The 27,483-nt window shown below is 40.9% G+C and overlaps 1 protein-coding gene and 1 non-coding gene across 2 annotated transcripts in view; both read right to left on the bottom strand.

Annotated features, from left to right (window-relative positions):
• Positions 1–11,366: 11,366 nt before the first annotated feature.
• Positions 11,367–27,483, bottom strand: part of LOC126474550 (cuticle protein 38-like) — a 63,721-nt gene continuing 47,604 nt past the window's right edge. Inside the window, exons 3-5 of the mRNA XM_050102024.1 lie at positions 25,643–25,852; positions 11,668–11,871; positions 11,367–11,396 (exon numbers count right to left, since the gene is read on the bottom strand). Coding sequence (XP_049957981.1) covers positions 11,367–11,396; positions 11,668–11,871; positions 25,643–25,852 — 444 coding nt within the window. The remainder of the gene's footprint in view (positions 11,397–11,667; positions 11,872–25,642; positions 25,853–27,483) is intronic.
• Trnas-uga (transfer RNA serine (anticodon UGA)) lies at positions 25,355–25,429 on the bottom strand. Its single transcript has one exon. It is a non-coding gene; the product is annotated as a tRNA-Ser (tRNA).

Raw genomic sequence — 27,483 nt, 5'->3', positions numbered from 1 at the left:
TCTGAGTGGACAAGACAGTGTTCAGTGGTTAGGGCAGCACGCTTTTATAGGCGGACTGCAGGTGCGGTGGCAGCGGTGGACGGAACGTTGGCAAGCGACCAGCGCCTTACGTCACAGGGCTACGCATCTCCACTCAGCGCAGGCGTGCTTCTCCTTGCGCAGCTAGCGGAGGACCAGTTACGCGTTGCCTCCATCCCAGAAAAGAGAAAATAATCGCTATGTTTGCCATTCACAGGAAACGCATGGTGTGTTTTCAGCTCTCAGTTCATTAGACATTAGTGTTTTGGAACTGCTACAATAGAGAAGATCTCAGGTTGCAATAATCTACAATTATGTTCTCCGGTTGACATACGTCCTACCTCAGCTTTATATTTTCCCAGTGCTACGTTAAAATGTGTCTTCACAAAGACAAACATAAGACAGAAAAACTAAATCTGGAAGTACATGGATTGATTCCGGACATTGCAAATGGAACTGGACGTATTCTTTTAAACCATTGCAATCTACGATTGGAAACTATGTCGTCGCACTAGGGTGGTGGACTGTGCAAGCAGAACTTGTCTTCTCTCTCTGTTCATCTCATCGTCGACTGGATGCTTAACTCTGAGTTTGCTTTCCCTATGAAAACTTCAGTGCAAATGATGAGAGAGTCTGCGAGATGAGGACTTGATTATATGTATTCGTACAAGGTATCTGTTCCATACACTTTTTTACACTCTGTCTGTTATTCCACTCAATGGCATATTTACTTTTCTGTTCCTTTGATTACTCTCTCCATCCGCTTTTATATCTTCAGGTACCGTAAATACAAAAGTCATTAAATGGCTCTATGGCTTTAACATTTACTTTGCGCAACCTTCTTTCAAAATGTTAATCAAATGTCATATTTTTTTTACATCAGGAATGATTTTCAAGCTAGTGGGATACTTTTCAATATCATAAAAGATAGAGAATAGTATTTATGGAACTAATTTGTCTTCTTCGACGTTTACCAGTTTAAAAAGCTAAATCCTTCGTCGAGAAACGATGAGAATAGTTGCCTGACATGAAAAAATTCGACCTTGACTCCTCTTTCAAACCTGGTCTTTTTATTTCAGGCCGGTCAACTGGTAATTGCGGTAAGTCTTTTGAGAGCGGTTATATATGTTTTTTTTGGGATTCTGAATCCAATTCCATGTTTACTGCCGTTTCGGAGTACGGCTTAGGAACTAACAATGAAAAAAAAATCAATATTTTCACCATTTTTCAGTTTTTCACTTGTATTACGAAAACTATGTGGTTTCAGAAGATGACCACTTTGCACAAAATTAATGTAGTCATAATTTCCGCTCAGGCGTCTTATCACGGTCCGCGCGGCTCCCACCATCGGAGGTTCGAGTCCTCCCTCGGGCATGGGTGTGTGTGTTGTCCATAGCGTAAGTTAGTTTAAGTTAGATTAAGTAGTGTGTAAGCTTAGGGGCCGATGACCTAAGCAGTTTGGTCACGTAAGATCTTACCACAGATTTTTTGCATAATTTCCTACAACATGCACTAATACGGTGTGTTATTTCGACGAGCAGTATCGGTGCTAAATGCGCTGAATATTAGCAATTCTTTGCCCTTCTGCGAAAACGTCAAAGACACTCACTCCCATACTGTATCACTTCAAAAATATTCATGTTATCATAAAAAACCTTACATCACGTGAAAACAAATTAAATTTCCTCCAAGAGATGTCTGTAATATTCAATTTCCTCGTAAGGAACAGAGAGAAGCGAAAATTAAGGAAAATGTCTTCTGCACTCTGTAGACATAGGATCCCACCGAACTCTCTATCTCTTACCAGCGCTATACTTTCGGTGCATTGGCTGTTTTTAATGAAAATATGTTAAATCGTTTTTGATTAAAACATAAATAAATTATATTTACGACATATTAAGTACATGACACTGCATAGAAAGCTGAATATGAAATATGTATATAGTACTGTACATGTGTCATAAAACGGATATTGAGCCCAGGATTAGGTTATCACTTCGAGTCCTGACTTCCAGTAGGCTTTCCGCCTACAAAGAAATAACGAATTTAGAATATGGAGATAAAAGACAGATAAGTCGTGTGGTGAACTATAGGGTATATCCGGGAGAAATGGCCCGGTTTCCAAAATAACATATATGACGTTCGATGGTGCACTTTTAGTAAAAACTTTTGTGTACAACGAAACACACCAGTTGTCTATAAAATAAATTTCTTTATTTTTTTCAGTGTAACAATTAAAAGTAATATCTGACCATGAAAACATCTTTATATTTAAGCATCTATCCCTTACACACTGTGTGTGTGTGTGTGTGTGTGTGTGTGTGTGTGTGTCTGTGTGTGTGTGCGTATGTTGGAGTGAAGAACAAATAATGAAGTGTTGAATATATAAGTATTTCACTGGTTTACATACTAGTTACGTAAACTAGTTAATTTATTGATTGTTGAAAACATTAAAACTAAGACATATGCCCCACCTGTATTCTGGTAATGACCTCCTTTATCCTTTCTGGGTCACAAAGATCCCGAGGTTTGGTCTGTGGTTTCCGTTTGCAAAAGGTAGGCAATTTTATGAAGCCCAAAATAAACCACATACAACTACCAGTTTCAGAATGTGTTTTGCTCTAAAAATTAGAAATTTAATTTTATTTATAAATTGGGTTTACTTACTTTGTTAGTATTTGGCGAGTAAATTACAAGTAATCGCGTAATTTATATATATTTGGGAATATTGCATAATTTTGTACTTTGATCTTCCTGAGACTGTGTGAAATGCATGCTAAGTGATAAAAATATCAACAGAAATGTTGTCATTTACTTAAAACTATTGCCTGATTTGTTCGGCAAGTATCCCTAACGAAAAAGTGCGTGGAATATGAAGCGGATTTTATTTCTGCACGTATTCCGATCTTGAAGGGGGATACGTCGTATCTTACAAATCCATGACCTTGCTAACCAAGATGGCCGTACTGGGTTCGTAATACATTACCCGTGTTAAAATGGACCATTTACCAAATGCGGAATAGGTCGATACTGTGTTGATGTATGGTTATTGCGATCAAAACGCCCAACGGGCGTGTGCTGTGAATGCTGTTCGGTATCCTGGACGACATCATCCAAGTGTCCGGACCGTTCGCCTAATAGTTGCGTTATTTAAGGAAACAGGAAGTGTTCTGCCACATGTGAAACGTCAACCACGACCTGCAACAAATGATGATGCCCAAGTAGGTGTTTTAACTGCTGTCGCGGCTAATCCCCACATCAGTAGCAGACAAATTGCGCGAGAATCGGGAATCTCAAAAACGTCGGTGGTGAGACTGCTACATCAACATCGATTGCACCCGTACCATATTTCTATGTACCACGACTTTGAACGTCGTGTACTGTTCTGCTACTGGGCACAAGAGAAATTACGGGGCGATGACAGATTTTTTTGCAGGAGTTCTATTTAGCGACGAAGCGTCAATCATCAACAGCAGTAGCGTAAACCGGCATAATGTGCACTATTGGGCAACGGAAAATCCGCGATGGCTGCGACAAGTGGAACATCAGCAACCTTGGCGGGTTAGCGTATGGTGCGGCATTATGAGAGCAAGGATAATTGGCCCCCATTTTATAGATTGCAATCTAAATGGTGCAATGTATTCTGATTTCCTACGTAATGTTCTACCGATGTTACTACAAGATGTTTCACTGCATGACAGAATGGCGATGTACTTCCAACATGATGGGTGTCCAGCACACAGCTCGCGTGCGGTTGAAGCTATATTGAATATTATATTTTATGACAGGTGGATTGGTCGTCGAAGCACCATACCATAGCCCGCACGTTCACCGGATCTGACGTCCCCGGATTTCTTTCTGTGGGGAAAGTTGAAGGATATTTGCTATCGTGATCCACCGACAACGCCTGACAACATGCGTCAGCGCACTGTCAATGCATGTGCGAACGTGACGGAAGGCGAACTACTCGCTGTTGAGAGGAATGTCGTTACACGTATTGCCAAATGCATTGAGATTGACGGACATCATTTTGAGCATTTATTGCATTAATGTGGTATTTACAGGTAATCACGCTGCAACAGCATGCGTTCTCAGAAATTATAAGTTCACAAAGGTACATGTATCATATTGGAACAACCGAATTAAAATGTTCAAACGTACCTCCGTTCTGTATTTTCATTTAAAAAACCTACCTGTTACCAACTGTTCGTCTAAAATTGAGGGCCATATGTTTGTGACTATTACAGCGGCATCTGTCACAAAGCGAAAAAAGTGGTCCAACTAAAACATTCATATTTCTTTACGTACTACACGAATATGTAATAAAAAATGGGGGTTCCTATTTAAAATAACGCGGTTGATATCCGTTTCACCTATGGCAGCGCCATCTAGCGGGCCAACCATAGCGCCATCTGGTTTCCCCCTTCAAGCTAGACGAGTTTCGTTCTTTGTAGTTTTTTCGTTTGACCCTTATTTTGTGAGATATTTGGCCCGGTCGCGGTCAATGGATCATCCTATATAACGCATGCTGCGTTTCCTCCGGATTTACCCTAATGAATGAAGATATACCTACACTGATATCATGTGTGCACTTTTTTTTATTGTCTCCTTTTAGCTGTTGATGATCCAGACAATGTATCTTGGGCATTATAAGGTGCAGATGTAAGGTCTTCTGTAGCCTCGGATGCTTCAGACAGTGGGACTGCAGGGGGTTACTCCAGATCGTCACAGTCTTCCATATCAACATTGACGTCGATGTTTGAGCACGACCCTTCACACTGCTGGCACAGTTTCGTGCAAAACAGTCCTGTCAGCCTTCACCCACACCTACCTTGGTAGTCTGGCATGCATTTTCAAAATATAAGATGAAGAAGGTTCACGAGAGCCGGGGATTTCGTTGTGGGAATGGGAAACAACCAGTTCTGTTCCCACTGTACTTGATACAAGTATGTGATTGATGGGGGCTATGTTGCACATATTTATATGGTCGAGTCCGCCTCGATAGCTGAGTGGTCAGCGTGACGGATGCCGTCCTACGGGCCCGGGATCGATTCCCTGCTGGGTCGGGGACCTTCTCCGCTCAGGGACTGGGTGTTGTGTTGTCTTCATCATCATTTCATCCACATCTGGCGCGCAGGTCGCCCTGTGTGGCGTCTAATGTTATAGGACCTGCACCAAGGCGGCCGGACCTGCCCCATAAGGAGCCTCCCGGCCAATGGCGCCAAACGCTCATATGGTCGAACGGGCACACCCTCGAACAAATTTGCGACTGTTATATCCAGTGTGTAAGAAGGAAGAACATCCAAAGTGCGGCATTTGTGTTCGATGGGTACTCAGATGGACAGAATCCAGCCAAGTCAATGTAGCGCTTGAAGAGGTTGAGCAAAAACCAGTTTGTGGTGATATAATTTAGCAGCGTCATAACACCAACAACTGTACACGTAAATTTTCTGTTGAATGTGAAAAACAAGGATAGACTAATCTCCATGCTGATGACAAACTGCAATGTAAGTGGAATCGCCTCTATGCAGGCAGCTGATGATACTGACACACTGATAGTATGTACTGCGGAATCTCTGGCTTTGGCTCACAAGACTTCGCAATTGTGGGGAAGGTGTTAACCTTCTTCTCATGATAATAGGTCTCCAGTGTCCTTGTAATGTATATTTCCTCAATCCAGGAAGAGGTACAGCCCCTCAGCTCCTCTACCATCCAGCAAGTGCAGTGTTCAAAAGCATTGCCAAACAAATGATCTTCCTCCACTCAATGAACTGTTGCGACTCTGCGTCTGAGTTATTCAACCCTGGCAGAATTAAATTACTCAAATACTTCTCCAAAAATCCGGATCTTGAATCATACATTACTAACTTCACTGATCCCTCAGCCCATCCAAAGGAAATAACAGCTGCTGGGGAAAATATCTGATTACCATTCATTGTGGTGTCACCCAACTACTACATTCAACAAGCCGAGGTATAAGCAGTATGTGACATCAAGTTACAAGATATCAGCAAACATGCTTCCTTACCTCCCATTGAAGTTGCAGCTCAGAAACACACATTCAGAGTTCTCCATCAGGTGCAGCAGTGGATCTCAAACTGCTTGGATCCAGACTAGTGAGGTTTGACGTTGAAAAAAAAAAATTGTTTGTCTCCAAATACCACAACGAAACCTCCGGCTTCCGACAAGCTTCTTCCACTTATCTCTTCCAGCTGCAAACCAGACCGCCAAAGGCCGATGTCGGTGTAGGCTTGCAGGCGTGCAGGACTGCTCCGCACGAAACAGTGCCAGCGATGTGAGGAGCATTACTTCAACATCGACAACAATTTTGATACGGAAGACGAAGACGACTTGGACAAGCCCCGTGCAGTACCACTGTCCGAATCAGCTAAGGCGACAGACGGTATCAATTCATGCAGTATTTTTGCAGAATTGTGCATCTTCAGTAATCAATATTTCTCTACCATAATACTAATCACTCAATTACAATTTTTTCGGTTGAAGAACAGCAACGTCTCATTGTTCGGTCTGGACCATCCATAGCCCCAGACGCTTTGATTGAATCTTACATTGCCCAGTACCCTTCACGTGGACCTTCTACGGCCCAAGAGACATTGCCTGGGCCATCAACAGCTAAATGGAGAAAATTGAGGAAACTGCACGCGTGCACGTGACAACATCAGTACAGGTATTTCTTCGTGCATGGACAGTTCACTTTTTCAGTCCAGTTTATCGCCACGAATTTTAGCCCCACTATCTGGAAACTCTAAATACGTCGTACACATTGAATAATCGTGGTAACATTCAGTGCTTTATATTATGTACATAGTAATAAATTATGTTAACAGCAACCATCGGTAATACGTAGAAGTAGAACAGGACATTAAAACGTAAGAATCAATAAAAAACATGGAATAAAAGGGATTAACTGAAGTTCCAAATGAATAACTTCCAGCTTATACTACTAGGTATGATATTGGCATCCTCTAAATAAAGCAAGGTTTGCTTAGTAACTATAACTATACCCACCTCTAAACCTACACCATTCTACATCGTCCACACAGATATGTGCATGCCTCTGCAATCCTAGAGTCCACGCATGTCCGTATGGCTGGTCACAGCATTCTTTCTTTTCTTTTTTCATGTTATTTATGATTTTCATCATACACTGAAGCGCCAAAGAAACTTGTACTGGCATGCATAATCAAATACAGAGATATGCAAACAGGCAGAAGACGGTGCTGCGATCGGCAACGCCTATATAAGACAAAAAGTGTCTGGCGCAGTTGTTAGATCGGTTGCTACTCCTACAATGGCAGGTTCTCAAGATTTAAGTGAGTTTGAACGTGGTGTTATACTCGGCACACGAGCGACGGGACGCAGCATCTCCGACGTAGCGATGAAGTGTGGATTTTCCCATACAACCATTTCACGGGTGTACTACGAATATCAGGAATCTGGCAAAAAATGAAATCTCAAAGATCGCAGCTGCCGCAAAAAGGTCCTGCAAGAAGAGGACCAACGACGACTGAAAAGAATCGTTCAGCGTGACATAAGTGCAACCCTTCCAAAATTTGCTACAAATTTCAGTGCTGGGCCATCAACAAGTGTCAGCGTGCGAACCACTGAACGAAACATCTTCGATATGGGCTTTCGGAGCTGAAGGCCCACTCGTGTGCCCTTGATGACTGCACGACACAAGGCTTTACGCCATGACTGGGCCTGTCAACACCGAAATTGGACTGTTGAAGACTGGAAACATGTTGAGTGGTCGTGCGAGTCTCGTTTCAAATTGTGTCGAGCGGATGAACGTGCACTCGTATGGAGACAACCTTTGGCGCTATTTTGGAATACTTTGTCTTGTTAGTGATGCTTCATGCTTTTTACTTAAAATTAAATTAAGCTCGTTTCTTGTTCAGGGAACCACGTTAATCTACACCCTAGCATATATTAGTTCTTTGCATATCGTTACATATCATGTTCTATAACCTTTAAGTAATTGCTATCTTCTGCAGCAATTAACGCGATGCTTTTCCTTGGGCTATATTTTGCAACATTGGCACTAATAACAGTTTTTACGAATTTACTTTTTTTTATTTTCTTAAAAAAGGGAAAAGACACGTTGTAAGGAATTATCTAGACTTCTTATCAGTTCACCTATCATTTCTCTTGTCTAGTTATTCGCAGATGCGCATGCGCACGGCGCGTGACTGTTCTGTCCATGTCGCTAGCTGGTGCTGCTGCAACTGCGTTCTGCTTGCTACACAATTCGGTGAGCGCATTGCTGCAGATATGTTCAGCCTTCTGCTATCTGCCCCCGCTATGTGTTGGTTTCTGCCCATTGAGCTGTTTAAGTAAGAAACAATATTCATTCCCGTTATTTACTTCATGTCTTTCGCATGCTAAGCTTTAAAATAGCTTTAGGAAAGATATTTTTAGGGAATTAACTACTCTTTTACACTGAATAACTGTTTTAATCCATGCTAGACAAGTGTTGGAGCGTTAGTTGCTCAATCTTTTCATTATTTGATCATCATTTGACATATATGAACCCCGTTAGATCACCAGATAGTGTCACTCCGGGTGAGTGGTGTTAATTAGTTTCTAGGTATGTGATAGATTATTATTAGGATTTCTTTTTATTAGTTTCCTTCTTTATAGGTATCACGGGAGCATTCCATGTTAGTTCATTTTTTACGTCCACTACTTAACGAAAATTTGCTGGCTGTGAATACTGGGTTATACAATTCTCTTTTTTAGATTTGTTCATGACTTGATTTTGTGGATATGTTCATCCCGTACACAAATTTTCGTTTTAGTTATGTTTTCTTGTTACCTTACATGGGTTTTTGTCAATCAGTTTGTACGGACTGAATCCGATGATGCAGTTAACATGCTGCGAAACCGGTCATGCCTATATATAAAGGACATGCCGCTGAAGTGGTCTTTTCTGTGCAGAATTCATTATTTATTCTTTCGAATCTAACTATTTTCGTCAATCCTTTATGGGAGAGATATGTCTTATGCAAATGAGAACATATACGAAGTATGTAAGAACTTAAGCAACGACCCTACTGCAGAAAAAGCGAAATTCCTGACGTAATTAGAATGCTAGAAAAGTATGCATGAAAATCCAAACATTTTTAAGGGACTTCTGCTGAGAAAACTTAGTGTTTTAACCCACTACATTTCTAGTAACTTTAAGTTTCCACTAAATTCTGTCGTTTCGGAGGTGGAAGATGAATGGTAATTCCATATACTGGCCCTGAATAGGTCAATTTTACAGATACAGAAATTCAAAACATGTTTTTTCCTACTTCAGCCTTTAAAATTAGAATTGCAATCCATTATATCCTAAGGTTACTATGAATCATCCGTTTATCTCCTGTCACTTTTATGTCTCATAGTGTCTGTAGATTAAACGATCTGGTTCAAATATTATGTAGCTATAAATATGATTCAGTTGTAGCCACATGAACTGGCAAGCATGTTTGACTGACATACATAGGTTTAATATGTGTAATGACATGCTTACAGCTGGTCATGTAGTATGTTGTTTTCATTTAAGGGACACAACATTTGGAAAACTGTAAATAGTTCAGAAAAGAAGAGTAGTTGGCTTGCAAATAAAGAGGTACTGAACAGAATAATGGAGATGAGAATGCTGTGGCAGTACTTGACTAAAAAAATGGATCGATTTATAAGACATGTCCTGAAACATCAAGTAATAGTTTGATGATGGAGATAAGTGCAATGGGTAAAAATTGTAGAGGGCAACCAAAGTTCGACTGCTGTAAGTTTGTTCAGGAGGAGCCACGGTGGAGTAGCTTCGCAGACATGAAGAGGCTTAGACAGGATAGAGCAATGTCGAAAGCTGCATCAAACGAGCCTCACCACGACAACAACAGCAAGAACAATAACAATAAAACAGTTACTGCTACTTCTACTGAGCGACGTAGGAGAGTTTTTTAAGAACGCTAAACGTAATGATTTATTTTAGCGTGATGACTTAACCTTCTTTATTTATTTTCTGAGAGACTTTTCATGATTATCACTACATATAGGTGTGAGCAAAGACGTACGAATGGCACCATACAAGTGTCTCCCCCAAGGAGCGATTCGCAGCTGCACTGGCGACCCCAACAAATCAAGTGACGACACCTCTGGTGGCTGCGCAGACTCGAAGGACAGCTATTTCTCCCCAGGTGGGCGGCAGTTAAGAAATTTTTTGCCTTTCGTTTGGACAGTCCTTGTTGACACAGCTACGAACATGACAACTTCATTCATGGTCTTACTGCACTGATACTATACCACTGACTGTCAACGACACACTGTCTGCTATGGCTTACATCAGCTGTGAATTGTCACATGATTAATACTAACTCTATACTATCTACAGTGCTCCAAAGCGCATGTGTCCTGTTTTAAGGATTGCAAAATGTTTTGTCCGTTGAGATTTCTTTAAGTAGCATTATAATGTTTCTCTTTCATCTACGTCTACATCTACATGATAACTCTACAATTCACAATTAATCACCTGGAAGAGGTTTCAACGAACCACCTTAAAACAGTTTTTCGAACGTTCCACATTTGAAAGGCGTGCGGGAAAAAGACCACTCAAATCGTTCTGTATGAGCTGTGATTTCCCTTATTTTCTCATGATGATCATCTTTCCCTATGTAGGTGGGCGCCACCAGAATATTATCGCAACTGGAGGAGAAAGTTGGCTGTTGAAATTTTTAATAGAAGGTCCTGCCGCAACGAAAGATGCCTTTGTTTTAATGACAGCCATCCCAAATCACGGATCATGCCCGTGGCAATCCCTCCTCTGTTTCGCGATAATACAATACGAACTGCCCTTCTTTGAACTATTTCAATTTCCTCCGTCAGCCTCATCTGGTGCAGATCCCACAATGTATAACAGTACTCCAGAATAGGGCGACAAGCGTGGTATAAGCAGTCTCTTCAGTAGGCTTGTTGCATTTTCTAAGTGTTGTGCCTACAAATTGCAGTCTCTGGTTTGCTTTCCATTCAACACTGTCTGTGTGATCGTTCCAGTTTAAGTTACTCCTAATTATGATCGCTAAGCATTTAGATAAATGACAGTCATTACATTTGTGTGATTTATCATGTAAAGGAAATTCAGTGGTTTTCTTTTGTTCCATATATCAAGGACTTCACACTTTTTATCATTTAGAGTCTATTGTCACGTTTCGCACCATACATGTATTTTATCTAAATCATTTTGTAATTGGTTTTGATTGTCGGATGATTCATTCCTGTTCTCTTTGAAACTGTTGCCCGAGAACAACAAATTCTGGCAAGCCTCTCTGTCAGTAATTACCATTTCAGAATAGCAAATCAGTCTGGTGTACCACCTACACAGAGAAATGTACAAATCATTGTAGCATAATAATGATGTCATTCAACAGGCATACTTTTAGTAACTTGTGAAGTAATGATACTTGTTCTAGAGAATGTGCAGAAAGTAGGATGAATGGAGCTTTAGAAAAGCAATAACATGAACAAGACTCTTGCAATTAAAATGACTTTATTTATCCTTATGAAGAGGTTGCAGGTAAGTGTTTATCTGAAATAAACGGCGGGAGCTGCGTGGTACGCGGCAGCGACGGCAGGGGCGGCGGCGACGACGGGGGCGGCGGCGGCCACGGCGAGTCCGTTGAAGTTCTGGGCGATGTACTGCGAGCTGTGCGCAGTCACGACGGCCTGCGCGTGGGCGGCGTAGGCCACGGGGCCGGCGGCCACCAGGGGGGCGGAATAGGCCAGGGGGGCGAGGCCGGCCTTGGGGGCGGCGCTCACGCAGCAGGCGGCCAAAGCCAGCATCAGAGCAAGCTGTAAGCAGGAGAAACAACAAGGGTCCTAGAGAGCATCTCAAGCAAGAATGCACACAATACGTGATAACTGATATAAATTGATTAATGTATTAACACTATCTAATGTCAGCAGAGTGTGAAGGTAAAGTGGATATTGTGTCGGTAAAAGCACATTACACTCCATTCTAAGAAAACGTAACTTTGTTAACACGTGTTGTACCCATCAGTCTTATTATAAAATTGCTCTAGGCTTTGCTGTAGTTATATATCAGGGGTCTTTCTTAAATACCTCACCTTTAATTATCGCAGATGATAACTTCTTTTACACTGCCTCACTGTCATCGACACATTGTCTATAGCTAGAATAAAACGAGGAATGTGGTTGAAAGTTCGATGTCCAGTGGAAAAATTTAGATTTGTAAATTGATAACAGAAATTTCACGAGATTAATAGGATTAGTAAATCCAGTGAAGCAAAGCGCCATTCTGCTGAATGATCGGTAAGGACATTCTAGGCACAAAAGTCTTATGTAGCAAGACATAGAAACATGACAGTGTTTCTTGTCGTCTGGAGTACCAGGAGCATCCCACAACCGTTTCCACAGCAAATGGAAGTAGCCTGTAATGCCGTCTTCGAAAAAGACGTCTAGCATCACTGTGGCTTTTTATTCTGTATTAAATTGCACAAGATATGGAAATTGTTGTCCAAGACAAATTATCCAGTGTGAGTTACCTCCTGCGATTAGATGGTATACAAAGTATGTCCGTTAAAGTACGTATTTAAATGGAGTATACTTTCGTGTGACACCATTAACTTTAGACCATTTTGCACTATGATGAAACCTTACCTCTGAAACCTAAAATTATAAGCATACAATGAGAATGAAATTTACAAAATTGCATGTACGTTAGGCCACATTAAATGATACCATATCTTGAGGTTAGCCTTTGGTACATTCCTGAAGTAAAGTGAAACCGAAAAGTCTTCCAGTTGTGAATAGATTAGCACTAAAAATCCGTAAGTCAGAAAAGTGTAAGTAACAAAATAAATAGCTCACACGCAGAAAAAGACTCGAAACTCTAAGCTAAAGAAATTGGCACTGACATATCTGGCACTATTTCTTCTACCCGCGCTGGAGAGGTGGAAGATCGAAATGGTTAACCCATACCCTTTCCTGCTCGGAAGGTTATAAGCAAAATTGATCGGAATTTGTTACAGAATTGCTTTAAAATTTGTTTCTCTAGTCTAAGAATTGGTCTGTTCTGAACCTTTCCACTTGTAAACAAATGGTCTCCAGTTTGTCACTTGGTTCGCCCAGAGATTTCTCACAGTGTTGCTGACGTTACTGTCCTTTTTCAAACAGTTGTTGCAGCTCATTGGTTGCCAAGCAGCATCATACGTACCTTGAACATGTTGGCGACGTCTGAGTGGACAAGACAGTGTTCAGTGGCTAGGGCGGGCCGCTTTTATAGGCGGACTGCAGGCGCGGTGGCAGCGGTGGACGCAACGTTGGCAAGCGATCAACGCCTTACGTCACAGGGCTACGCATCTCCACTCAGTGCAGGTGTGCTTCTCCTCGAGCGGCTAGCCGAGGACCAGCGTTAACCAATGGTTATGCGTTGCTTCCATCCCAGAAACGAGCAACTAATCGCTATGTTTGTCATTGCCTGGGAGTACTTGGTGAGTTTTCAGCTCTCAGTTCATTAGAGATTAGAGTTTTGTGAACTGCTACATTAGACCAGCTCTGAGGCTGGAATAATATACAACTGTGGTCTGTGCTTTATATTTTGACAGTGCTGTGTTAGAATATGTCTTCACAAAGATAAACGTAAGAAAGAAGTACTCAAATCTGGATGTACATAGGCTGATTCCAGACAATGCAAATGCAACTGCATGTATTCTTTTTAACCATTTTAATCTACTATTGGAAGGGATGTCGTCGCACTAGGACGGTGGATTGTGCAAGGAGAACTTGTGTTCTGTCTCTATTCATCTCATAGTCAAGTGCATGCTTTAATCTTAAGTTTGCTTCCCCTACGAAAATTTTTGTGTAAATAATCATAGGGTCTGCGAGACGAGGATTTGATTATTAATATTTGTACGGTATATCAGTTCCACACATTTTTGTGTTCTCTGTCTATTATTACCTCTCAATGTCATATTTACTTTTCTGTTCCTTTGATTATTCTCTCCATTTACTTTTTGTCTTTAGGTGCAAAAGCCATTGAATGTTTCTATGGCTTATCTATTGCTTTGCGGAACCTTCTCTCAAAACGTGAATCAACCGTCATATTTTTGAACACCAGGACGGATTCTCAAGCAAGTGGGATACTTTTTAATATCATAAAAAAGGTAGAGAATGGTATTTATAAAATTGACTAGCCTCCTTCAACGTCTGCCATGTTTTAAATGCTAAATTCTTCATCTAGGAACGATGAAAACAGTTTTCTGAGATGAACAATATCTACCTTGACTTCTCTTTCAACTCTTGTTTTCTTACTTTCGGGCCAGTCAAATGGTAACTGCGGAATCTCTTATGACAGCCGTTATATATCTTTTCTTGGGAGCTGAATCTGAATTACATGTTTACTGCCATGTTGGGGGTTGGCTACGCAATAGACAATGCAAAAAACATTAATATTTTCACCATTTTTCAGCTTTTCGCTTTTATCTCGAAAACTCGAGGGTGGGGCACGATAAGGCACCTGATTTGCTTCATGAATAACACATTTGTTGCTGACAAGATTTGTAATTTATTGATGTAGAAGTAAAGAATACAGCTTGAAAATACAACCTAATGAATCACATGTTCAATATGACTGCCGTTTTGATTTACAATTTCTTCAAGTCGCATTTGTGACTACTCTCCGACACAAACCTTTTGGAATGGCGCGGCACAACTACACAATGATGGCCCTAAGTTGCACTGCATTTTCGGGTTTTCTGTGATGCACCTTCTCTTTAAGAAACCCCGAAAAGAAGAAGTCACATGGGTTAATGTCCGGGCTGTGGGGCGTCCACATTCCTCCTCCTGTATAACGTTCTGGAAATCTGTTTGACAATACCCTAAGGCCAAGTCTTTCGTGTAGGAAATCAAGTACAACGTTGGCAGTATGGGGGCGTGCTACATCCTGCATGAAACATTGTGTCTGCAATGGAAGACGTTAGGCGATGAGTTGACGAAAGAACTGGTTTTACCGCATGTGTAAATAGTGTAGCATCGAAGAAGAACGGACCGATGATTCCATGGCTTGACATCGCGACCCACACGCACACTTTCTCTCCGTAGGTGTCTTCCGTGTGGATTATTCGCGGAGGTTCATATACCAGGATCGAACGTTCTGTTTGTTCACATCACCATTCACGTAAAACATAAGCTTCGTCAGAAAACCATGTGTTGTGTAGCGCTGCCTCCTGGTCTTTCCGACTGCCCACCTTGCAAACTGCGCTCTCTGCTTCTTATCTCGCGCAATAAGCTTATGCGCCACAGTCATCTTGTATGGATACAGGCGAAGGTCGGATTGAATATTTCTGTGTACAGATAGTCATGAAATTCCCAACTTGGCACTGGCTCTTCTTCTTCATTTACTCGGACTACGAGTCAAAGTCACTCGAACTGCTTCAATGCTTCGCACATACAGTACGTGCATGTGGCCGCTCGTACATACAGTACATGCATGTGGCCGCTTACACTCCAAACCAGATCTAGTACCACTAAATTTTTGATGTAATCTGCGTATTGTCTGTGGGCTGGGAGCCCACCGCGTACCGAAATGAACATGAAACCTTCTCTGTGTGACGCTGTTCGTTGCCTCGAACAGTAACACAACCTTCGTCTTCTGTGCGACGGTCAACCATCCTTTGCTCGTCATCGCGGCAAACTGAAATGGCGGGCTCACAACGGAAGCGATGAACTCGCAACGACATTTGGCGTAATTTTCATGAAGGGCACGAAATTGAGTGCTCAATTTGAAAGCTATTGCCCTAATAGTACACTTGCAGGATCAAAATTGAATCGGATGACTTATTGTGCGCCACCATGTATGTGTTTTCCGAAGGTGACCACTCATAAAAAATTAATGTGGACATAATTTCCTACAAAAGGCACTAATCAGGTTTGCTATTCTGATGAATGGTATCGGTGGTGGATGCGCTGAACAGTAGTGATATCTTTGTTCTTCTGCGAGAACATTAGAAGGTATCAATTCATGCAATATTTTGGGGACTTTTGCATCTTTAGTAATCAATTTTTCTCCATCATAATATTTATCATTCAATTCAATATTTTCAGTTGAATAACAGCAACATCTCACTGCTCAGTCTGGACCATAAACAGCCCCTGACGCTTTGCTTGGACCTTACATTGCCGAGTACTCTTCACGTGGACTTTACGCGGTCCAAGAGACATTGCCTGGGCTATCAACAGCTAAACGGAGAGAATTAAGTAAACTGCACACATAACATCAGTACAGATGGATATTACACTAGTAAGATTTCAGTATAATTTATTGCCACGAATTTTAGACCTATTATCTGGAAACTCTAATTACGTCATACATATTCAATAATTATGGCAATGTTCAATGTTTTATATTATGTAAATATTAATACGTTATCTCAAAAGCAACCATTAGTCATATTATTACAGAAATAAAACAAAACACTAAAAAAGTAAGAATCCATTAAAAGAAAAACATAAAATAAAAGAGGTTAATTCAATTTACGAGTGAGTAACATCCAGTTTATATTACTTGATTTTTGCTGTTATCCTCAGAATAACACGAGGTTTGCCGACTGAATACAGCTATACCTCCTACTGAATCTATTGTTGCTGCACTATTCTACATCACCCACAATGATACGAGCATGCCTCAGCAATTCTAAAGTCTACGCATAACTGGATGGGTGGTCATATAATTCTTTCTTTTCTCTTATATTAGCTTTCTTTTTTCTTATATAAGCTTCTTGTGATTTGTTGACGTTATTTTGATACTCAGAGCGTCCAATTGATATTATAGACTGAAAATTATTCGGTTGCCTTTTAGATATTCGATGTTCCGTCATATCGACTGTAGTGCACAAGTTTTGGTTACTTACAATAATTGTCTGCAGACCGCAACCTAATTGTCTGCAGTCTCTTAACATGATCAGCTATATCTTCCTCTGCACATTCGTAGATTTGTGTGTTACCACATCCCAATGAATGCAAATGTTTGGGACATGGACTGTGACCTGTTAAATAGGCCCACCATACCTCCAGTAGGGGCTGTGTCTCGCAGTGTGAGCCTCTTCCTTATACTTGGCAATGTCCTGTAAACCCTACTTGCAGTGCTTCTAATGTCACTATACGACTTATCTGACTTTTGTTTGAATATTATATCACAATATTCCATATTTCTTTTCTAATTGGCGAACGTACTCGAAGTGATGAGCGAGTCCTGGGCTCGATATTCATTAATTTCATGACACATGCACATTACTACAAGCCGATTCCATATTTAGCTCTCTGGTCGCTATCATCTTGCCGGCCGGAGTGACCGAGCCGTTCGAGTTCTGTAGTCTGGATCAGCGCGACCGCTACGGTCGCAGATTCGAATCCAGCCTCGGGCATGGATGTGTGTGATGTCCTTAGGTTAGTTAGGTTTAAGTAGTTCTAAGTTCTAGGGGACTAATGACCTCAGATGTTAAGTCCCATAGTGCTCAGAGCCATTCTGAGCTATTGCCCTATAAATATACTTTTTAATGTTTTCGTCAATCATTACTTCCTATTAATTTTTTCAAAACAACCAGTTTTAAGTTTAATACACCGAAGTATAGCGCCGATGAGACATAGACAGGTCGGAGGGGTCGCTTAGCTGTAGGACACAGAAGGCATTTCTCCTAGTTTTCGCTTTGCTTCCGACCCTCTTATGTGACAACAGAACGTTATACCCGACTTTTGTAGGAAATTTAATGTACTTTTTGTGTAGGGGTTTTGTTGGTATTTTGCATGTTTTTCGAGCAGTGGAGAGTGGGAGTTGGCGTTCTTGAAGTTTTTGCAGAAGGAAAAAAAATCTCTGCTTTCAGCGCGCCCTTTCCTCCAATACAGATTTTAGGAAATTATGTTTATTTTAATTTTTATATATGTAACGTCAGTTTGTTCCTTTGTTTGCTTAAAATTCAATGCTCCTTCTATGCGACTGGTTATGATTCTAGAGGGCAGTGCAGTTAAAGCGTAATTCTAGCACTGAGCAGTTGTCTTCCTTGCTCCAGGAATGCGTGTTACATTAGTGGATCTGAGAATCACACTCACTGTACAACAGTTTTGCAGGCCCTGAAGATTTCCGAGCGATGCCTGCAGAGCGCCGAACTGTTGCAGAGCAGTACTCAACAGCCGTCTGACAGCCGGGCCAGGTCTGGCATGCAGTCAGACTTTGTGTCACCCATCTAGTTAGGACGAGAGAAAACTTTTATCTAGCTGCACTTTATGCAGCGCGGCAGTGTGAACGTAGCCCCATACTCCCTCCCCCTACGTATTTGTTGCCTTTTTGCCTTTAAAGTGAGAAGCCAAGACTGTTGACTCAAGCGTACCAATAGCAGCAGGGTATGAACGTTTTGGGTGGGATATACCCTGGTTGGTTCCTGTAATACTCACTAGGATGTAATAAAGTGCTCACCATCTGACACTTAGGGGATTCCTTCTTTGAATTCTATACAAACGACAAATTTCTTCTAATCATGTCATCTACAAAACACCGATGGAGATGGAAAGTGTTGCACTATGTATAATGTGAGAGACTCGTTATGTTACTGAAAGTGGCGATTGACAGATCATACGTGAGTGGTGCCAAGGACCTAGGCTCGGCTACGTACGATCCAATGTTGGTGAATTTTGTTTAGCATGCTGAAAGGGTGCACTGGGACCGCACCTGCATTGCAAGCGGCAGCGACCGTTGACCCACTAACACAATATCAGTGCCTTGACGGAAAACGTTATGGGCACTATAGTCAGTTCAAAATTACTTTGGGACTGACAGTGCGACAGAAGCACGGACCGGACTTCTCACTTTCCACACCGACCACGTGCCTAATCTTACGTTTCATTCATTTTTTGTAAAACACTCACGTATGATCTGCCAGTCGCCACTTTCAGTAACATAACGAGTCTCTCACATTATACATAGTGCAAAACTTTCCATCTCCATCGGTGTTTTGTGGGAGACATGATTAGAAGAAATTTGTCGTTTGTATAGAATTCAAAGAAGGAATCCCCTAAGTGTCAGATGGTGAGCACTTTATTACATCCTATTGAGTATTACACGAACCAACCAGGACATAGAACTCAAATCATTGTGTTCTGTAAGAATTGCACAGTGTTTTCATTTTAGTTTTATTTGTGGCAAAAAATAATTAAGGTGTTATAAGGCCAATTTATGAAAATCCGTTTTCTGATGACTTTTGGCGCGCGGGATTAGCCGAGCGGTTTAAAGCGCTTCAGTCATGGACTGTACGGCTAGTCCCGGCGGAGGTTCGAGTCCTCCCTCGGGCATGGGTGTGTGTGTGTTTGTCCTTAGGATAATTTAGTTTAAGTAGTGTGTAAGCTTAGGGACTGATGACCTTAGCAGTTAAGTCCCATAAGATTTCACACACATTTGAACATTTTTTTAATGACTTTAGTGAATTTTCGACATGATGGAAAACTTTTTGTTCTTAAAGCTAGGTAAACACATCACGTGAACGAAATCTTAACAATACACCATATTTTCGTGTACTCTATCTGTCAATGTATTCTAACACGAGACAATTTCAGTTGAATGTGACGCAGAATTATCGGCTCGCTCGTCAAGTAGTAACCGGTCTCTCATATTAATTCTTGTAGAAATAATGATCACTACGTTTATAAGTAATCTAGGTTTACAATGAATCTGTTATTAAGTTTTCCGATCCACCTACTTGTGTCTAACGAATAAAATAAGATTTTTTAGGCTTTTAGCAGTGGAAAACATCATCTCAAATAAGTCAACCGGTATTGCGAGGAAGAACAAAAACAGTCTAAAAAACACAGCTTTAGTACTGCAGTAATTGTGTTGTAATAAGCACTATTGATTTTGTATGACATGAATTTCTAAGATGAAATACGTTTGGAGAGTGGTTTACAAGACCTTCTTATTAATATATAAAAATTATGAAAATACACGGCCGGCAACGTACATTTTGCGTAAAGACCACGAAGATTAGATACAAGAAGTTAGTGCTCATACATAGGTATACAGACAGTCGTTCTTCCCTCGCTCTATCTCCGAGTGGAACAGGATAGGAAGTGAATAGTAGCAGTAAATGGTGCCCTCGACCAAACACCGTTTGGTGACTTTCGGAGTATGTGTGTAGATGTAGATGACTTTTTCAAAATGATACTTGCCCTTAAGAGTTGGTTTTTGGTTTGGCTGATGGACTGCGCCGGAAATGCGTCAATACAAAAAAATTGTGAACGACAAGTGGTCCGTTCATTTCTAGCGACTCATTTAGCATTGACGTAATAAGTACCCTCAAGTTTAGTTCTTGGTCACGTGTCTCCTGCGAGACTGTGTCGCATATTAAATTCTTCAACATCACAGTAGGCATCCAACTCATATCGATGTAGTGCTTGTATTCCAAATTGAGTTAATGTTTAGTAGTCAATAGAGATAGTTCTGTGTTCCAGGGATACTGCAATATCGTCATATAAATTAACTTTCAAATCAGGATGCTTTTGACACTCGTCGAGAAAAAAACACGGTGTATTCCTCCTTTTTATTATCTTTTTTTAAAGTAGCTACAACGCTGAGCACCAAACCTGCAACGTAATGGAGACATTATGCAAGAAAGGTCAACTTGGGATGAAGTGTACAACATGCTTGGATATGCAAGTGATTAGCATTTCAGCGCAGTCCCACAACGTAAGTAGAAATTACGCCATCTACTCACTGTACATAAAGAGAGATTACGTAACTGGTTCCTCATTCATAAATCGCATTTGTATATTGATAATATCCGAGAAGATCTTATGTCTCGTGTAAGGACAAAGGACTAAAAGCACGTCTGAGAATTCGATAGAATTTCTGAAGAAATCGGTAGACAATTGCACTGAAGAAAGATTCAACCATCTTACTTTATTCACAAAAGTGTGGTTCAGGTTTTTAGGCATAAACAACAGATTATTCCCGATAAATTTAAAACGACTAGCGTATAGTGCACCTCATGTGATGACTGTGCAATGAGATGTATCGGTGAGACGGGTAGCAGTTTTGATGTGCAATTTAAAGAGCGTCTAGAGCTGAGAAATTCGAATTGGCCTAAGTTCGCAGCTGTTAGAACACAGGCTGTAACTATCATTTTCCAGCTATATTCAGGTCCTACACAGGGCAAATAATGGCAGTATATTCTTGAGGATGTGGAAATTGTGCGTTCTCTGAAAAAGTTCTCTGAACGTACCTCCACTGGTGAAGTTGAGCTCAGACACCGCGGTTTATTGGGCAGTTACGACTGCATCAGCGTTCAGTGATTGCTTATGCTCACTATGAGTTGCGTCCTGCCTTTTCTCGTTTCATTATGTTTTATTACGTTGTATCATCCTGTTGTGTTGATTCGGAACTTCAAGGAAAAAATTTGTTACTCACTTTCATCCAATTCCCTCTATGACCTGGACTGGATCGGTTTATTCCAGTTTCGCTTTGGTGCTACTTTCGAATACTTTGTCTTGTTAGTGATGCTTCATGCTTTTTACTTAAATTTAAATTAAGCACGATTCATGTACAGGGCATCTCGTTAATCTACATCCTAGCATATATTAGTTCTTTAGATATCGTTACATGTCATGTTTTATAACCTTTAAGTAGTTGCTATCTTCTGCTGCAATTAACGCGATGCTTTTCCCTCGGCTACCTTTTGCAACATTGGAACTGATACCAGATTTTACGAATTTACTTTTTTTATTTTCTTAAAAAAAGGGAAAAGACGCGTTGTAAGAAATTATCTAGACTTCTTATCAGTTCAGCTATCATTGCTCTTGTCTAGCTATCCGCACATGCGCATGCGCACCGCGCATGACTGCTCTGTCCACGTCGCTAGCTGTTGCTGCTGCAACTGCGTTCCGCTTACTACGCAATTCCGTGCGCGGGTTGCTGTAGATAAGTTCCTGCTATCTGCTCTCGCTGTGCTTTGCTTTCTATCGACTGAGCTTTTTAAGTAAGAGATAATATTCATTCCCGTTATTTACTTCATGTCTTTCGCGTGCTAAGTTTTAAAATAGCTTTAGGGCGGATATTTTTGGGAAATTAACTATTCTTTTACACTGAATTACTGTTTCAATCAATTTTAGGCAAGTGTGGGAACGCAAGTTGCTCAATTTTTGCATTATTTGATCATCATTTGGCATATAGGAATCCCGTTAGCTCACTAGATTCTGTTACTCCGGGTGACTAGTATTTATCAGTTTTTAGGTATCTGATAGATTATTATTAGGGCTTCTTTTTATTAGTTTCCTCCTTTATAGGTATCACGAGAGCATTCCATGTCACTTTATTTTTGACGTCCAGTACTTAACGAAAATTTGCTGGCTGTGAATACTGGGTAATACCATTCTCTTTTATAGATCTGGCCATGAATTAATTTTGTGGGTATGTTCATGCCGTATTTAAATTTTCATTTTAATTATCTTTTCTTGCTACCTTACGTGAGTGTTTGTCCTTTAGTTTGTACAGACTGATCCTGATAATGTAGCTAACATGCTCCGAAACTATTCGTGCCTACAAATAAAGGACTTACTGGTAAAGTTGTCCTGTCTTTGCAGAATTCATTATTTATTCTTTCAAATTTAATTATTTTCGTCAAATCTTTGTGGGACAGGTATGTCATATGCAAATCAGAACATGTATGAAGTATGCAAGCTCATAAACAACGTCACTACTACAAAAAAAAGCGCAATGCCTGATGTCATTAAAATACGAGAACTTATACGCACAAATCCAAACATTAGTAAGGAATTGTTGATGAGAAAACTTAATTTTCCAACCGCTACATATCCAGTAACTTTAATCGTACACTTCCACGAAATTCTATCATTCCGGAGATGCAAGATGAACGTTAGTTCCCTATACATTGCCTCTGAATAGTTGAATTTTACAAATACAAAAGTTCAAAGCTTGTTTTTCCACTTCAGTCTTTAAAATTTGAGTTACAGTAGACTATGTCGTTGTATGTCTCCTGAGGAGACGCTGCATCTTCCGTTTTCGTCGTGTCACGTTTACTTAATGTAATGTCTGTTGATTAAACGATGCACTTGAAATATTATTCAACTACAAATATTATTTCTCCATAGCCACACCCACAGTTAACGAAGCATTTTTTCATTGATATAACATCTGTTGAACGACGAGCATCCTATTGTTAGGATAGTATATTGTTTTCGTTTAATGCATAATATTAGAAAACCGTAAATAGGTACACATGAGAAGAGAGTACTAGAAGGTTAGTCGGCTTAGTAACAAAGAGATACTGGATGGAGTTATGTATAAGAGAAATATGTGTCAAAACTTGACTAAAGGAACGGATATATTTATGAGACACATCCTGAGGCGTCCAAGAATAGTTTGATGATGAAGTTTTTCTACAGTAAGTTGGTTTAGAAGGCGGTAGGTTGCAATAGCTATGCAGACATGAAGAGGCTTAGACAGGATAGATTAACGTAGAAGACTCACTACAACAACAACAACAACAATAGCAACAACAGTAAAACAGTTACGGCTGCAACTTCTGAGCGACGTTGAAAAGTTCTTTTCAAGCCTTAACGTAATGATTTGCCCCTCTTTATTTATTTTCTGAGAGACTTTTTAGGATTCCCACTACATATAGATGTGAGCTAAAACGTAGGAACAGTCGGCGTGATACAGGTGGCTCCTCCAGGGAGTAATTCACATCTGCACTGGCGACCCCAACAAATCAAGTGACCACATCTCTGGTGGCTGTGCAGGCTCAAAGGACAGCTATTTTTCCCGAGGCTGGTCGGAGTTAACAAAATTTTTTGCCTTTCGTTTGGACAGTTCTTGTTGACACACCTACGGACAGGACAACTTCACTCATGGCGTGGTCGTGGTTACATTCAACCAAGGTAGCTCCTATCATCCATCTGTCATGTCTCTACGTCAACCCTTCTTACTGCGCTGATTCCATACCACTGTCTGGCACCACACGCTGCCTGCTATGGCTTGTGCCAGCGGTGGATTGTCACGCGATTAACACTGGCTCTTTACTATCAACAGTGCTCAAAAGCGACAAGTGTTCTCCTTTAAGGAGTGAAAAATTTTTGTTCGTTGAGCTTACTTTGAGTAGCACTATAATGTTTCTCTTTCATCTAAGTCTACGTCTACCTGATAACTGTATAGTTCAGAATTAATTACCTGACAGAGGTTTCATCGAACCACCTTCAAGCAAATTCTCTAACGTTACATTCTTGAACGGCGCACGGATTATAGAGCAATTAAATAACACTATGTGAGCTCTCATTTCCCTTATTTTCTAATGATGATCGTTTCTCCCTATGAAGGTGGACGCCAACAGAATATTATCGCAATCTGAGGAGAAAGTTGGTCATTGAAATTTTTAAAAGAAGATCCTGACGCAAAGAAAAACGCCTTTGTTTTAACGAATGCCATACCAATTCAGGTATCATGTCCGTGGCACTCCCTCCCCTATTTCGCGATAATCCAAAACGAGCTGCCCTTCTTTGAACTTTTTCTGTGTCCTCTGCGTCTCATCTGATGCGGATCCCACACTGCACAATAGCACTCCAGAGGAGGATGGACGAGCGCGCTGTGAGCAGTCTCTTCAGTAGACTTGTTGCATTTTCTAAGTGTTGTGCCAATAAAGAGCAGTCTTTAGTTTGGTTTCCATGTGATCGTTCCAGTTTGTGTTTGTAATCGCTAAGCATTTACTTCGATTACAGTCATTACATTTGTGTGATTTATTATGTAAAGGAAATTTAGGGGATTTTCTTTATTACTCATGTCAGTGACTTCACACTTTTCATTATTTAGCGTCTATTGCCGTTTTTCGCACGGTACATGTATTTTATCTAAATCATTTTGTAATTGGTTTTGATTATCGGGTGACTCTTTCGTGTACTCTTTGATGTCCTTAGATTAGTTAGGTTTAATTAGTTCTAAGTTCTAGGCGACTGATGGCCTCAGAAGTTAAGTCGCATAGTGCTCAGAGCCATTTGAACCATTTTTTTGTACTCTTTGAAACTGTTGCCGGAGAAGAACAACTTTTGGTAACCCTCTCTATCGTTAATTACCACTTCTGATTAGCAAATCAGACTGGTGCGCCACCTACACAGAGGAATGTACAAAGCGTTATAGAATAGTAGTGATTTCATCCAACAGGTGATACTTTTAATAACTTGTGAAACAATCATATTTGCAGAATGAGATTTTCACTCTGCAGCGGAGTGTGCGCTAATATGAAACTTCCTGGCAGATTAAAACTGTGTGCCCGACCGAGACTCGAACTCGGGACCTTTGCCTTTCACGGGCAAGTGCTCTACCAACTGAGCTACCGAAGCACGACTCACGCCCGGTACTCACAGCTTTACTTCTGCCAGTTCCAGAGTGTGTACAGAAAGTAGGATGAACGAATATTTACAAAAGCAGTAACATAAACACGACGCTTTCAGTTAAAATGGCTTTATTTATCATTATAAAGTGGTTGCAGGTAATTGTTTATCTGAAATAAACGGCTGGCGCGGCGTGGTACGCGGCAGCGACAGCAGGGGCGGCGGCGACGACGGGGGCGGCGGCGGCCACTGCGAGTCCGTTGAAATTCTGCGCAATGTACTGCGAGCTGTGCGCCGTCACGACGGCCGGCGCGTGGGCGGCGTAGGCCACGGGGGCGGCGGCCACCAGGGGGGCGGAGTAGGCCAGTGGGGCCAGGCCGGCCTTGGGGGCGGCGCTCACGCAGCAGGCGGCCAAAGCCAGCACCAGAACAAGCTGTAAGCAGGAAGAACGACGAGGATCCTAGAGTACGTCCCAAACAAGAATGCATGCAATATGTGACAATTGATAGAAATTGACCAGTGTATTAACAGTGTCTAATGTCAGCAGAGTGTGAAGGTACAGTGGATACTGTGTCGGTAAAGGCACATTTTACTCCATTCTAAGAAAAGATCATAACATTGTTAACACATATTGTACCCAATAGTCTTATTACAAAATTGCTCAGAACTCTGCTATTTGTATGTGTAAGGAAACGCTCTCAAATTTTTTATCTATGCTTAAAACAGCGATGACTTCTTTAATGCCCTCTGTTTATGCTCAACACAGTGTATCTATGATTCACATAAAACGAGCAAAGTGTTTGAAAGTTAGACGTCTTGTTGTCAGGTCAGTGGGAAATGAATAATGTACACCTGCAGATTGGTAACATGAATACACCAATTTGGGCGGTAAAGCCAGTGATGTCACCCTTTGAATGAGTGAGAAGAACGTTCTAAGCATAAAACTCTTATGCAGAAATTCATATAAGCATGGTAGTGTTCGGTCCTGTCTGCTTTACGAGCAACATTCCACGAGCAGCTGTACAGCAAGATTAGCTAGCCTGTATTGCCAGCTTCCAAGAAGATATCTTGTATTACTGTGAGTTTTTGTTCTACACTATATCACAATATATGGACATTTTTGTCCATGACAAATTATCCAGTATTAGTTAGCTACTTCAGTTGTAATGATATGCAAAATATTTCCTGTAAAATAATATAGTTTACTTTTATGTGTCACTATTACTTTAGACTGTTCATTTTGCTCAGAGACCCAACCTGGTTCTGAAACCGGAAATGAGAAGCATTCAAAATATATAAAATTTATAAAACCCTACCCTACAGTGAATGATGCCATATATTGAGATTGACTTTCAGTGTATTCCTGAAACACAATGAAAACGAAACGTCTTCAGATTACTGATAGACGAGAACTAAGAAATCGATGGCACAAAAATATAAATAATAAAATAAATAGCTCCCTCACAGTAACGGATTCGAAACTCTGAGGTACAGAAATCGGCTCTGATAAATCTTAGCTATCTCTTCTATCCGCCCTACAAATCAAAACGATCAATGCATACCCTTTCCGGCACTGTAGGTTATTAGCAAAATTGATTGGTACTTGTTACAAAACTATTTTAATACATTATTTCTCTAGTGTAAGAATTTTTCTGTTCCAGACCTTTACACAAGTAAACGAATAGTGTCCTACATGCCACTTGATCATTCAGGAATTTGGCATAGTATTGCTGACATTACAGTACTACTGCAAGCGAGAACCGAAAAAATGTAGAACTCTTCAACACAGCTCTTGAAGCTCATTCAAGTCCCAGCAGCCACTGACGTACCTTCAACATGTTAGCGGCGTCTGAGTGGACAAGACAGTGCTCAGTGGCTGAAACGGCCAGCTTTTATAGGGGGAATGCAGGCGCAATGGCGGCGATGAGCGCAACGTTGGCAAGCGACCAGCGCCTTGCATCACAGGACTACACATCTCCACACAGTGCGGGCTTGCTTTTCCTTGGTGGTTAGCCGAGGATTTGCTTTAACCAGTGTCTACGCGTTGCCGCCATTTGAGAAATG

This window comes from Schistocerca serialis, chromosome 4 (genome assembly GCF_023864345.2).
Source record: "Schistocerca serialis cubense isolate TAMUIC-IGC-003099 chromosome 4, iqSchSeri2.2, whole genome shotgun sequence".
Lineage (NCBI taxonomy): Eukaryota > Metazoa > Arthropoda > Insecta > Orthoptera > Acrididae > Schistocerca > Schistocerca serialis.
Note: the sequence above shows the minus strand (reverse complement) of the source record. Positions and strands in the feature narration are given on the sequence as shown.